Below are 13,259 nucleotides of genomic sequence, written 5' to 3'. Positions count from 1 at the left end.
AGTTAAAGATTATGGTAGCACTTTCTAATACAGCTCAGTAATAAAGGGGTAAAAGTAGGGTAACAAGGAGGAAACAAAAACGTAATAATGTGGTAATTTCTAAGTTATTACCACTCACTTACCTGTTGTAGTTTCTGCGTAATAAGCTGGAAACAGAGCTGCAAAATGCAAAAATGCCTATTTCTCTTTAACAACATATAAATAACCTGTTAAAGCTAAATTAAAGAAGTGTGGTTATCAGAGGTGGGACCAAGTCATTGTTTTGCAAGTCTCAAGTAAGTCTCAAGTCTTTATCCTCAAGTCTCAAGTCAAGTCTCAAGTAATGTCAGGCAAGTCAGAGTCGAGTCTCAAGTCACTGGTGTAAAAGTCCGAGTCAAGTCACAAGTCTGAAACTTTGAATTTCAAGTCCTTTCGAGTCATTAAAAAAAACGAAAAAAAGCATGTTGCAGTTATGCTAAATGTAAATATTAGACCATGTAATTTTTAAATCTGTGTTTTTCCTCAACACATGACAAAATAGTGAACTTAGAAAATATACACAAATTGTGAAATTGCACCTCTTTAAAATGCAGCTCAATTAAACCTAGCTCCAAGAATAATTTTCACCGACAGTTCTGAGATAAGCTGCATGTTATTCTTGGATGCGGTTGTAGGACCGGCTTTAAAATCGCATGACAAAAATATCACACACATTTAAAAAAAACTGTATCACCAACGTAGCCTGGACAACATTTGCTAGTTAGATGAAGTCAGCTATCTCATCGTAGCATATTTATATGCATATTTATAATCATACGGTTCTTGGAGTGAGTGCATACACTCATGAAGTTTAGTAACTTCAGGTCACTGCAACAAGCCCAGGTACAGTTTACCGACGGATGGGTGCAGGACCTTGAAATGCACCGTGTAGAAAGTAAAGACCATCGTACGAACAAAGGTAAGTTTACCAGTCTCACAAATCGTCGTCATAAATACACATTCGTTAACCGTTTATTAATAGGACCTTTGAGCTCAACAATAATTAATTAGTAGTGGAAATAATTTCTGGTAGCATCACAGAAATGTAGCAGTGACAATAATATTGTATGCTGTAATCGTACTGGGCAATTAGTGATACAAAAAACCTGTTTTATCCTGTGAATAAAAGTATATGTTTTTGTCAATGTACCATAATAACAGAAGCGAAACGCAATATTGTGTCAGGACAATTCACTATTTATGCACAATAAACAAAGGAGCATAGCACGACAATTTCTGTTCAGCGCCAGACTTGCTTGTAACCTATATCACCAATTATGTTATGAAAATGACGCATTAACTACAACAGCAGACTGACCTTCGTGTAAATGCTTGGAGCAGACTAACCTGTGAGCTGGAGAGTTCTGGGACGTTATATTTGCTCTTTGAATGGCTGCAATCCAGTCGCCTCTTTATTACTTCGGAAACATGGCTCGAACAATTTCTCTTCAGCGACGTAATCCGATAACAACCGATCTCTTTACCCGTCGGCTTCCCGTGGCTGTCATGCGACCGGCTATTGCAGTTAATAATACAACAGCTTCTTGACATTTTTGTGTTTCTTTTTATCGCTGTGTGACTGATTTTAATTGAAAGCCTGCATGCGCTAGTACCTCTTGCCACGAGTTCCCAGAATCCTTTGCGGTTCTACCCGTGAATGACGTCACATTTTCAATCTCTATATAATATGCATGTTAAATTTTATATTTGGGGTGAAATATCAAGTCTTTTCAAGTAAACCGGTTCAAGTCCAATTCAAGTCCCAAGCCATTGGTGTAAAAGTCCAAGTCAAGTCACAAGTCTTAGAACATTTTTTCAAGTCAAGTCTAAAGTCATAAAATTAATGACTCGAGTCTGACTCGAGTCCAAGTCATGTGACTCGAGTCCACACCTCTGGTGGTTATTACCTTGAAATATCGCTTATCATGTCTGTGTAATAAGCAGGAAAGATGCAAATCCAAAACTGCTTGTTTCTATTTAATAGCATAATAATAACCAGGTAATAACCGTTTAAAACAAACTTAAAGAATAGTAATGACTGCCAGGAAACACCTGTGGTAATTTCTGTGTAATAAGCAGCAATTTTAATACCATGGTCATGATAGCTGAATAAAACAAGCATCAGGAAATCTATAATGAACTGGAAACACTTATGCAAAATGCTAATAATAAAGTTTAAACAAGTAACACAAATGAATGCATTAGAATGCATTGGAGTGTAGAGGACACTCCCTCACAGCATAGTTTATACATGGATGACAACACATAAGAAATAAATGTACTATATATATTATATTTCAGGTAGAAAAAAACGTGGAGCACATTTTTAAAATTTGCAAAACTGTCTTTTAGCCTGGTAAGATCCCTTATTTTCCGATTACATAAGTTTCAGGGTAATATTACTCAGCTGTAAACACTGTTGCTACCATGATATTACTTGGATATTACATGGTTACTCCTTTGGTAATTGCATAGTAATAACTTTACCACATTATTATTCTGTTTCCCCTTTGTTACCCTGCTATTACCCTTTTATTACCGAGCTGTAATAGAAAGTGCCACCAAAATTATATAAATAAATAGCTGACTCTTTTTACATTATTATGTACACTTTTTGCAAATTGATCTGAGACAATGGACTTCTGGAACAATCTGGAAAAACAGATATCAGAGGTTTGAGTTAAATTTATGCGAAATCATACACTCACTTACTTGGTCTTGGTACAATAATTCACTTCCTGTTACAATGCAATGGTGTTTTGTGTAGATTGTCTGTGCAGCCCATTTAATTAAAAACTCTCTCCAAAAGTTGATTCTGTTCATCTGGATGTAGTGTTTTCAGTGGGAGAAACGTTTTGTCACTCATCAGAGTGACTTCTTCAGTCTGAGCTGACTGCAGGTTTCCCCAAATCTTATAAACAGTACATTTGCATAATGACTGAAACCAGCCCACTGAAGGAACAATGGGCTGGGAGGTCAGTTCCTTCATCATAATTATGCAAATTCTCATGACCACTGATCAACAACCACTGATCAAAGAGCAATGATCAATGGCCATGGGTACCATTCACAGAGAGTTGGGGAATGGCTGCAATCACAGCATTGTAAGATGGTGAAAGATGTACCCTTAGGCCCCCTCCTCGATTCAGAGATGGTCTTTCCCTTTTCACGTAAATGGCCTCCTTGACTCCGCGCTCAAACCAGCGTTCCCCCAGGATGTGTACATCCTCATCACTGAAAGAGTGTCCACTGGCCAGTAGGTGTAAATAGACTGCAGAGTCCCGGCCTGACGAGGTGGCTCTTCTGTGTTGTGCCATCCGCTTCGCCAGAGGTTGTTTGATTTCCCTGATGTATCCTCCTGGCACTTAACAGCGTACACTATGTTACTCTGTTTGTGTCGGGGACCCGATCCTTGGGGTGAACCAATTTTTGGCGCAGCGTGTTTAGGGGTTTAAAAGCCACAGAGACCCGGTGTTTAGAAAAAATGCATCTCAACTGTTCCGATACTCCTGACATGTACGGGATCACTACAGGTTTTTGCTTATGCAGCGGTTGTCCTTCTCTCCTGGATCGGCTGGAGCTTTCTTTTGGCGCCTTCCCAGCTTTGACAAAAGTCCAGCTGGGATAACCACATTTACTCAGGGCCTTCTCTAGTCAAGTCAAGTCAAGTTGGCTTTATTGTCACTTCAACCATATACAGTTTAACAGTACACAGTGAGGCGAAACAACGTTCCTCCAGGAACCAAGGTGCTACATGCAACATAAATTTACAACATAAATTAACAGAAAACACTAAACTAGCTAACTAAGAGGCCTAGTTAGCTGGCTAGCAGAGACAAGACAGACTGACCTAACATAAATTACAACATAAATTAACAAAAAAAAAAAAAAAACTATCTAACTATCTAAGGAAGACTTTTTTTTTGTTATCAGACAGCAGACAACAAAGTGCACGTGCAAATGTGCAAACAAGAGCAGCAAAGTGACAGAATGATAGAAAAACACAACGTAACATAATAATAAGGTTTTGTGATGATGAGGTGAGGTAGTGGAGGAACAGTAAACATTCCTTAGTGTAGCAGCAAAAATTAGGAAGTGCAGAAGTTAGTGCAAAAAGTCCAGTAATAATATTGTGCAAAAGAGCATTTACAGGTTGGTGTGTACGATGGTTTAGTGGTGTAGGTCAGTGTGTTTGCGCTTGTGTTGATTAGTCAGTCCAGTCTCAATGTTTTGAGGTAGTTGAGTTAAGCTGAGTGATAATGTATGTGTGTGTGTGTGTGTGTGTGTGTGTGTGTGTGTGTGTGTGTGTGTGTGTGTGTGTGTGTGTGTGCGTGCGTGTGCGTGTTTATCAGTCAGTCCCTTTTTGCTGAGGAGACGGATGGCTTATGGAAAAAAGCTGTTGCACAGTCTGGATGTGTGTGCCCGAATGCTTCGGTACCTTTTTCCAGATGACAGGAGTGTGAAGAGTGTGTGAGAGGGGTGTGTCCGATCAGCCACAATGCTGGTGGCTTTGCGAATGCATCGTATGGTGTAGATGTGTGATGTTCTTCTGCTTCCCTGGCCGCTGTGTCTGTGGGGATGGTGCTGGCTCTGTGTTGTAGCGTCCTAATGACACCCAGTTTATGCTCCAGTGGATGATGAGAGTCAACCTTAAATGCTGATCCGTATGCGTAGGTTTCCGGTACACATCGGCTCTTGGAAAACTTGTGTACTTCAATGTGCATTTTAAACAAATATGTTCTTCTCACATACATGGTCTTGAATAATCAGGCCCCATCTTATCTTAAAGACCTCATAGTACCATATCACCCCACTAGAGCACTTCACTTTCAGGTAGCTGGCTTACTTGTGGTCCCTAGGGTATTTAAATGTAGTATGAGAGCCAGAGCCTTCAGCTTTCAGACCCCTCTTCTGTGGAACCAGCTTGGATTTGAGAGACAGACCCTCGCTACTTTTAAGATTAGGCTTAAAACTTTCATTTTTGACAAAACTAGGGTTGGATCAGGTGACCCTGAATCCACTATAGCTATGCTTTAATAGACTTAGGCTGCTGGTGGCTTCCCATGATGCACGGAGTGTTTCTCCTTCTCTCACCTCTTTTTACTCACCATATGTTTATACACCAACCTGCATTTAATTAGGAGTTAATTCATAATTTCTGGCTCTCTACCACAGCATGTTGTGTGATTTGGCGCTATATCAATTTAATTGAAGTGAATTGAATTGAACAGTATTAAAATTAATTATTATAAATGTAGACCAGCCTTTAAATTTGTACCACAAAAACGCTGATACTGTCGAGAATGATGATGCAAATAATACATCTTCTGCTGGAAAAGTTTTCCAGGACAGGGTCCCAGCTAGAACTAAACAAATATTTGAGTCAATCTTTATTTAAAGTGTTAAAATAAATCTTCTGTCCAGGCAAAGCAATAGTTTGCTAAGAGATGAGAGAATATCTGTGTGCCTCTGTGATGAATCGCTTATGGATTAATCACAAAATTAGAATTATACCAAAAAAGGCTGATTCTTTTTCAAAGAATGGGCATTCTTCAGATGGCCATGAGATCTTCATGACACCAGTTAATGTATTTTAGGTTGGTAAGCAAATAATATCAGGAGATTTCCCTACAATATTTGCCCCTGCATTGGCCCTGATTTAGGTAAGTGGAGGGTAATGAACCTGTTGGTGACAGATCTGGGCTACGTCTTCTTCTACAGGAGGTGACAGGCCTTGGAAAGGGACTGTACAGTATCCCACAGACAAGGTCCCGGGGTCACCGACCAGCTTTGCAGGACTAACACACCTGCCAGCAGCACAATGAGGTCTAATGAGCGCACACTGACAGCCCCAGTCTGTAAGCAGCAGGCCCAGTGCCCTGAATGGCTCACACCTCAACGCTCATATTGAAGTCCTGGCTGTCAAGTCAATACCTTCATTAGTGACTTCATAGCAGTTCACTCTGTGAGACTGTACAAAGGCTGCCAGGAACACAAAGGGGCACATTCCAGGGATTATGGGACATTGGCAGGTTTGTGTCATTAAAAGGAGTTCACTTTTTCCTTGAATGCAAGGAATTTAGTTTAGGAAGTAGGAATTACTATATTTCTATATAATTAATGTAACAAGGTGCTTTATCTTTCACAGTTTGATGTAGTTTAATATATTGTTGACCTGTCAAAAATACTATAGGCATAAAAAATTATGTTCTCAGACCCTAACCTCAATTAGGTTTCAAGGGAACTTTATTTTCTCCTGTGTTACATTTGCAACATTTGTGGAGTAACACAGAAAACTGATTATAAGCTTCTAATGTTTGTAAGGTTTAAGGGTCCATTGTAGCCCATACCAGTGATCTGATGTGGTCAGATTTCTATAGTTTAAGATCAATGAAAGTTGACCAGTAACCTCTGTCTTTTCTACAGTCTTCTAATATAACTTATCTCAGGTAGTAAAAAGACATTTCTAATAATCAGAGCTGCCCAGGCTAAGTCTTGACATATCAGCACTTAGGTCAATACACCACCTGCTGACATCTGAAGAGGAAATTCTTCAGGATGTCATGTTCTCTGATGCATGAAGAGTGTCCCGTACTTTTTTGTAGACTTAATTAAAGTGACATAATGATTTAGTGGCTTTGCAGAGACCTCTGTCCCCTGCTGCCTACCCCAGGAAACATTTCTCTTTAGGCATAAAGAGCCTCTGATTCCTGGTGTTTAAGCAGAAAGAGCCAGACTGCCACCATGCTTCAGGGACTTTAACCTCTGATCATGCGACCTGTGATCCCTGTGATGACCCAGAACAAAGACTACAACATTTTTCTTTTCATAAAGCTTGGCAGGTTTTGTTAGAAGTCACAGGTTTGTAAGTTGCACGTGTTTATGTACATGTCAAGAAACACACTGAAAACGCCACATCTTGGACATACAAGACAAAAAGACAGGCACTGTCTACATACAAGAGAGAAAAATAGTGTCCACAGCATTTCTCACAAACCTTCTGGCTGTTTAATTAGACTACCTCTGCAAAAAGAGAAGACGAGAACTCTTAAGATTCCTGCATTTCTTTTCAAAAGACTCCAGGGATTAGGAGACACTCAGCATAATCAAAACTTGACATTTATGCAGCTCCATTGAGTCGTGTGGGAAACAGTGCACACAGACTTTGCCCCTGACACAAAAGCCTAGGAATGAGCTTCTGTTTTCCTCTGACAATGCCACATGCACTGTTACACCCTCGCCTGTGAAAATAAGGTGTTTTTGTTTTTTTCCTTTCCCTTGATAGGTCAGACCAATATATGTTTAGTTTAGTGTAACAAAGTGGAAGCAGAAAACAGAACCATGGGAGAGTGTTGAGGATGGGGGGGGCTGCTGCGTGTTAAGAGGCAGGAAGGCTGCCACTCAGATAGCATGTAATACAGTACTTCCCCTTGTTTAACAATAATGTTGGCCTAAATTCAAAGAACAAAGGTGTGTGTGTGTGTGTGTGTGTGTGTGTGTGTGTGTGTGTGTGTGTGTGTGTGTGTGTGTGTGTGTGTGTGTGTGTGTTTCAGGATATTAACTGATATGATAATGTGTCGGGTTTGTTAAATATTTGTTTATTACCAGTGAAAAATAGGACCCAGTGATGATATTAGTATCACTTTATAATACAGCTCGAGACTAAAGGTCTAAGTTGAATTTCCAACGTATTTGACCTGAAGTAACACTGTAAATACATTTATTGACAAATACATGAATTAATTAAAATTACTTACTTAAAATTACTTAATTTTATATGTATAGCATCAAATCACAACAACATTTGCCTCAAGGGGCTTTATATTCTAAGGTAAAGGTAGTGCAATGTGCATATCACCTGAAACTGCCTTAAAGGCGGTTGTTTTTAGTAGGTAGTGCTCTGTCACGCCAGCCTGAGGGCAGCAGTTTGAACAGATTATGTCTGGGGTGTGAGGGGTCTGCAGAGATGTTGTCTGCCCGTTTCCTACAGGTCCTGCATGGAGGGAAGAATGGCACCGACGATCCTCTCTCAAGACCTGGTCGTCCATTACAATCTGTCCTGCTTCGTGACTGAGCTGAAGCAGGCTTACATTATAATTTGTTTCACAATAGGCTTTATTTTTCTTAGACCCACTGTGACAGAATAAATATATCAGACTGTAAAATTGATGCTGTTCTTTTAATAACTTTGAGTGCCTCGATCTTATCGTAACTAAGGCATATTAGTGAATTCTCAGTAAACTAAAACACATTTAAAATACATTTTTGCATGAGTATATTGTGTTTGGTTTAATAGCTCAGCACTGAAATGTCCAGTTTTGCTGATGATATCATCTTGTTGTCATTAATCCAGGTCTTCTTTTAAAATGATCATGCTTCAGCACTTGTAAGAGTCATGGCAGAGAATCGTTATATTTTCAGATTATTTATCTGTCCCGTCTTCATGACTATCACTCGAACTCTTAGAGGGACTTCCTTCAAATTTAGCAAAAAGTTTAACTTCAGCTCAAAGATCATCTCAATTGTAATTGTTGGACACCTGTTCAACTGCTTGTTAATGCAAATATATAATTTGTCAATCACATGGCGACAGTTCAGTGCATTAAGGCATGCAGACATGGTCAAGATGAGCCACTGAAGTTCAAACCAAGCATCACCCTGTGAGCAGCAGTTCTCTAGTTGAGAGTGACTTGTTCGCACCAAATGTTAGAGGAAAATTTCCAGATTGCTTTTATGCTGATAGGAAGACAACAGAAGCTCAAATAACCACTCATTGTGACCAAGGTATGCAGAAGATCACACACAATGATACACAAAGATATAGACCGTGGAGTCTCTCTTGGTAAAGGAATCTTAAAAATCTAATTTCCTAAATACATTTTAAAAAACTTATCCAGCTAACTTGAGGCTGTTAAATAAATAATTAATCATTGAGAAAGGAGATTAACAGCTTATTACATGCTGGGATGCAATGGACTGAGGAAGATTGTCAGACTATCAGATTAAAAGCAAATCTAGTTTGACGGCTCCCCGGATGTCAGGGAAAAAAGAAAAAGTAAGCAGTTATTGAAAATGTGACAAGAGCTGCTCTTGACCTCATGAAATTACAGTCTGTATATCGTATCATTTTGATTATTCTCACAGTAAAAAGGTTGTCAAGTGATCTGATAAAATTGCCACATAACCTCTAAATCTTTAAATCAGGGTTCCTCCTTAAGGGTTTCATTTTCACACACAAAAAAACAAACATGCTTGTCAGGGATTCATAAAAGATTAAAAAAGATGCTATTTTATTTTAGGGAAATAAAACCCAAAGCCTCTTTTTTTTTTTTTTTTTAGCAGCTGGGAGATATAAACTGTGGGAGGGAGTTGTGTGCTGCCGAAAAGCAGCCAGTGTCGATGTAAGACTTGTGTCGTTCATGTCTGTGTGCAAAATGCCATCGTCGATCTGAGAGGAAAAGGTCAGCTGTGCTCAGTGAGCTGTCAGGATGTAGATCAGACCTCCCGTTTGAGCTCTGCGCCTCAGTTTTGACTTCAGATATTTTTACGTCTGACTGATTTACCAAAAAGGCTTTTTTTTCTTTCTCTTAGAGTCTGAGAAAGCTACTGCTGATACTGCTGTTTTTAAACATCTTCAGAATCATCCAAAAGCCTTTGACTTTGTTTTTTCGGTCTGGTGCCCTGCTGACTCTGAGGCGAACATTATGGCAGGGGTTGGAGAAATCTGCTGCTATCCTAACTGCTACTCAAGGCTCCAAAAAACCTTAAACTATTTTTTTAAACATAAAGAAGAAAATCAAATAGAACCATGTTTGTATTGTTTATTAAAGTTTTTTTTTTATTGATTTTTGCGGCTTTCTTGTAAACAGAAAAAAAAGATTAAGAAAATACATTTTAAAAAGCAATACGTATATGTTGAAAGTGGGGAAAAACATTCATTTGTTTATGTCAGAGTACTTATGACCCCTGAGAATTAGAAACATAGATAAGCCAGTTTTCCAAGGAAAATATTAAACTAATGATTCCCACACAGGGAGGCTGTCGGAGTCCTGACTGTGCAGAGAACTTAAGCCAGTGTCTGAATCGTCGTCGTTCACATTGTGAGTTTTTGACAACCCCCTTGCTTGCTCCACCCACCCGTTTTTTCTCTGCAAAGTGCTCATCATCCCCGTCTTAACGTCTGCCCCGTGGCTATATCTCTTCTTAGTGTCTGTCCCCTCCTCCATGCCCAAAGTGTTCACTTTCTCCAGCAAATCCCTTATCTCCCTCTCCCTCTCCCCGCAAATCTGCTCGGTCAGCTCTAAATCGCTCCTAATAGCTTCTAAATCCGCGTTGAGGCGCAGGCCGATGTATAAACTGGCATTTAACTGCGTTTTGATCCTCTCTTCTTCCAAAAGCTGCTCATTTTCTGGTGATGTTTCCACTTCGGTGGAGGGAAGGAATAGCGAGTCATCCCCAGACTCCAAGTTTTTACGTTGCAGCTCCTCCTTCCTCCGCTGCATCCAGCGGTGGTTCAGCTCATCCTGGATCTCCCCTGTGATCACGTCTATAAGGGTTTCATGCTCCCACAACTCCTCCTGTAGTCTAACTACCTCCTCACGGTGTCGGAAATACTTTTCAAGCTTGGCCAAAGTGTCAGACGAACGCAGGTTTTCCACTTCGTGGCTGGAAGCCGCAGCGACATCAACCAAATACGTATTTTGAACGTAATTGGCCCCGTGCCTTTTAATTCTGTCCATGTGCACCTTCGCCTCGCACCTTTCGATCTCTGCGTCCAGCTCTGTAATCCTCTGAATTTGCTGTCGGATTGTATGATCCTGAGAAACCACAGAATGAACCAAAGTTTCCATCTTCTCCGCGCAAGACGCGTCTCTGCGCGCCGCCTTCGATCTCTTTTTATTGATCTTCTCCAACTTTCTAAAAGCTTTCCTGACTATGCGACGCTGTTTCTCAGGTGAGATGGAACTCACGGTACACCGCGCAGTCCCTTTCATAATACAGGGGCTCTCTTTGCTGAGCACCACGCGAGCCTCTGCGCTTCGGGCTCCGTGGCTGTCCAAAGACACTTCGCTCTTCACCAGCACGAACTTGACGTTTCTCTGCTCGTCTCCCCAGGCGACCCAAAGCCGCAAAACCCTAGTTTTGTTTGGCAAAATCCTCTCGCATCCCCTCCATTTCTCCACGATGCAGTAGGACTGTGCTGCGCAAAGCCCTTGTTGGGAGTTTTGGTCTTCAAGAAGCACTTTGATAACATCAGCGCAAGTTGTGCGCTTTGACAAGCCGAGGACGAGCTTTTCCTCTCGGCAGACCCACACTGATATCTTATTCTCCTCAGACTCCATCTCGCATTTCTGCTAAACTCTATCTCTTCTAAACAATAGTAGATTTAAAAATTTAAATCCGCTCGTCGAAAGAAAAGCTCCTCAGTGTCCATACCCGAGTCCAGTGCATGCGCGCTGCGTCCTAGACGCATCTGCAAAGTTGCAGTCGGGACTGGAGGTGTCTCTGTCTGTGTCCACGGAGCGCATAAGTTAAGGAAAACACTTTGCGCGCCGGTATTCCCAGTCCTGACTGCCACTGCTGTGATCACATGACCACACACACACACACACACACACACACACACACACACACACACACACACACACACACACACACCTTTTTTTGGTGGGATGAGCTCCACCTGAGCCTCGATGCTTTTAAGAACAACGACCAGCCATGAATTCTTTGATGGAGCAGCTTGGAGGCTCGCTGTGTTCTTCTGGTTTCTGTATCCATAATGCATCAAATAGGACATGAGTACCTACATATATAGGAATGAGTACTTTATATGGATTATGTTTTTATCTTACTTTGTATTTCAGATCTGGTTCATTATTAAGGTTATGTTGTTAACTTTTTCTGTAGATCCAGTTAAAACAGCGTTAAAAGACAAAAAATATGAATAAATAAATATTGGAGCTAAAAGAAAATTTCACTAACTGGCTTCAACAGGCTTTGAGGATTCTAAGGCATCTAATCATGGTAATGGACTGATTCTTATATAGCGCTTTTCTACAATGACCTTGTGCATAATTTATGTATTTTGTGTAACACCTGAAAGAATAAGTTTTACCTGCAGGTTTTCTGAGGGGTATTTTCTTCTTCAAGGATTAAATTCAGTTTATTTCCTGCTTCTTAAGTGTCAGTACTTTCAATATCTTACTTCTAATTATAGTCATCTTTCATCTGATAGAGCCACATATCACAATTCTGTGAACTGTACTCACATGTCAAACACATAAGTGAAACAAGAGGAAAAAGGTAGGAAGGCAGAAACACAAATGCTCCTTCCTGCAGTTCAGAGCAATGAGCAGACTGTTACCTGCTGCTGATGGATCACGCTTTGCATTCAGTGATCTGAATGTTCAGAGTCAGTTTGCCTGTGTTGATATGAGTGAGGGAGCATAGATATGGAACACTTCAGTTGCTTTACTTGAATTCATAATGTTGACCCTGTTAGCTTTTCCTTCGTTATGCTTATTCTTCTGATTCACTGCTTTCAAGTATTAGCCTTGCTCAGTCTTGAACTCAGGGACTTTACAAAGAAAGAGAATAAATGAGTATTCAGCTATTCTGTCAGGAGATCTCTGACAGATGTATTTACCTCTAGCTTTGCTGGTTTGCTAGTGCTCATGTGACAGCATGTGCCTGGTCTTGATGGATTAGGACGTTTGTGTGTTAGTGGGTGGAAATTTTACTTTCCACATTACAATGCAAAGTCATATACATACTTACCAGCATGCAGTCCCCCAAATTAGTTCCAGTCCACATATCAGGAAAGATTACCTTCACATAAAGATAAATTTCACTTGAGTCAAACCCATGAGAACTGATTCATCATGTTATTATTGTACCAATCAAATGGAAACAAAAACATGTGCATCACTCAGGTGACATTTAAGTAGTACAAAAGTGTAAAGCTCCCATGTAGAGGTGTATTACTTTACACACTTAAACTACTAGTTTTATTGAGCCTCTCTTAAGGAGCACTAATCTTTATTCAGCTGTTCAGCAGTAGTTGGTTGGTTTCCACATGTAGGATTTATAGCAGCACCTTATTTGAGCCCCTCCATCTCAGGTGCAACATTCAAAACGTTTTGGTTTGTGTTAGTAATAATATAAAGACTGGTTACTGAAATAGTGCTTTTCTGACTGAGGGGTTATCACTGCTGGGTACAGAACCACTAAAGGCCAGCCAG

At 40.3% G+C, this 13,259-nt stretch overlaps 1 protein-coding gene across 1 annotated transcript; it reads right to left on the bottom strand.

Moving 5' to 3' along the window:
* Nucleotides 1-10,013: 10,013 nt before the first annotated feature.
* rassf10b (Ras association domain family member 10b) lies at nt 10,014-11,360 on the bottom strand. Its single transcript, XM_085450641.1, has one exon. The coding sequence runs from the start codon at nt 11,358-11,360 to the stop codon at nt 10,029-10,031; it is 1,332 nt and encodes a 443-aa protein (XP_085306767.1). The 3' UTR covers nt 10,014-10,028.
* Between the last annotated feature and the right edge of the window lie 1,899 nt (nt 11,361-13,259).

The sequence above is a fragment of the Copadichromis virginalis genome, linkage group LG1 (genome assembly GCF_057382275.1).
Source record: "Copadichromis virginalis isolate Kocher_CV1m ecotype Utaka linkage group LG1, C_Virginalis_male_GT1.1, whole genome shotgun sequence".
Lineage (NCBI taxonomy): Eukaryota > Metazoa > Chordata > Actinopteri > Cichliformes > Cichlidae > Copadichromis > Copadichromis virginalis.
The sequence above is the reverse complement of the archived record's forward strand: the minus strand, read 5'-3'. Positions and strand labels throughout refer to the sequence as shown.

Excerpts from the sequence above, each read along its gene's own strand:
- rassf10b (XM_085450641.1), bottom strand. The coding sequence starts at position 11,360 with ATGGAGTCTGAGGAGAATAAGATATCAGTGTGGGTCTGCCGAGAGGAA.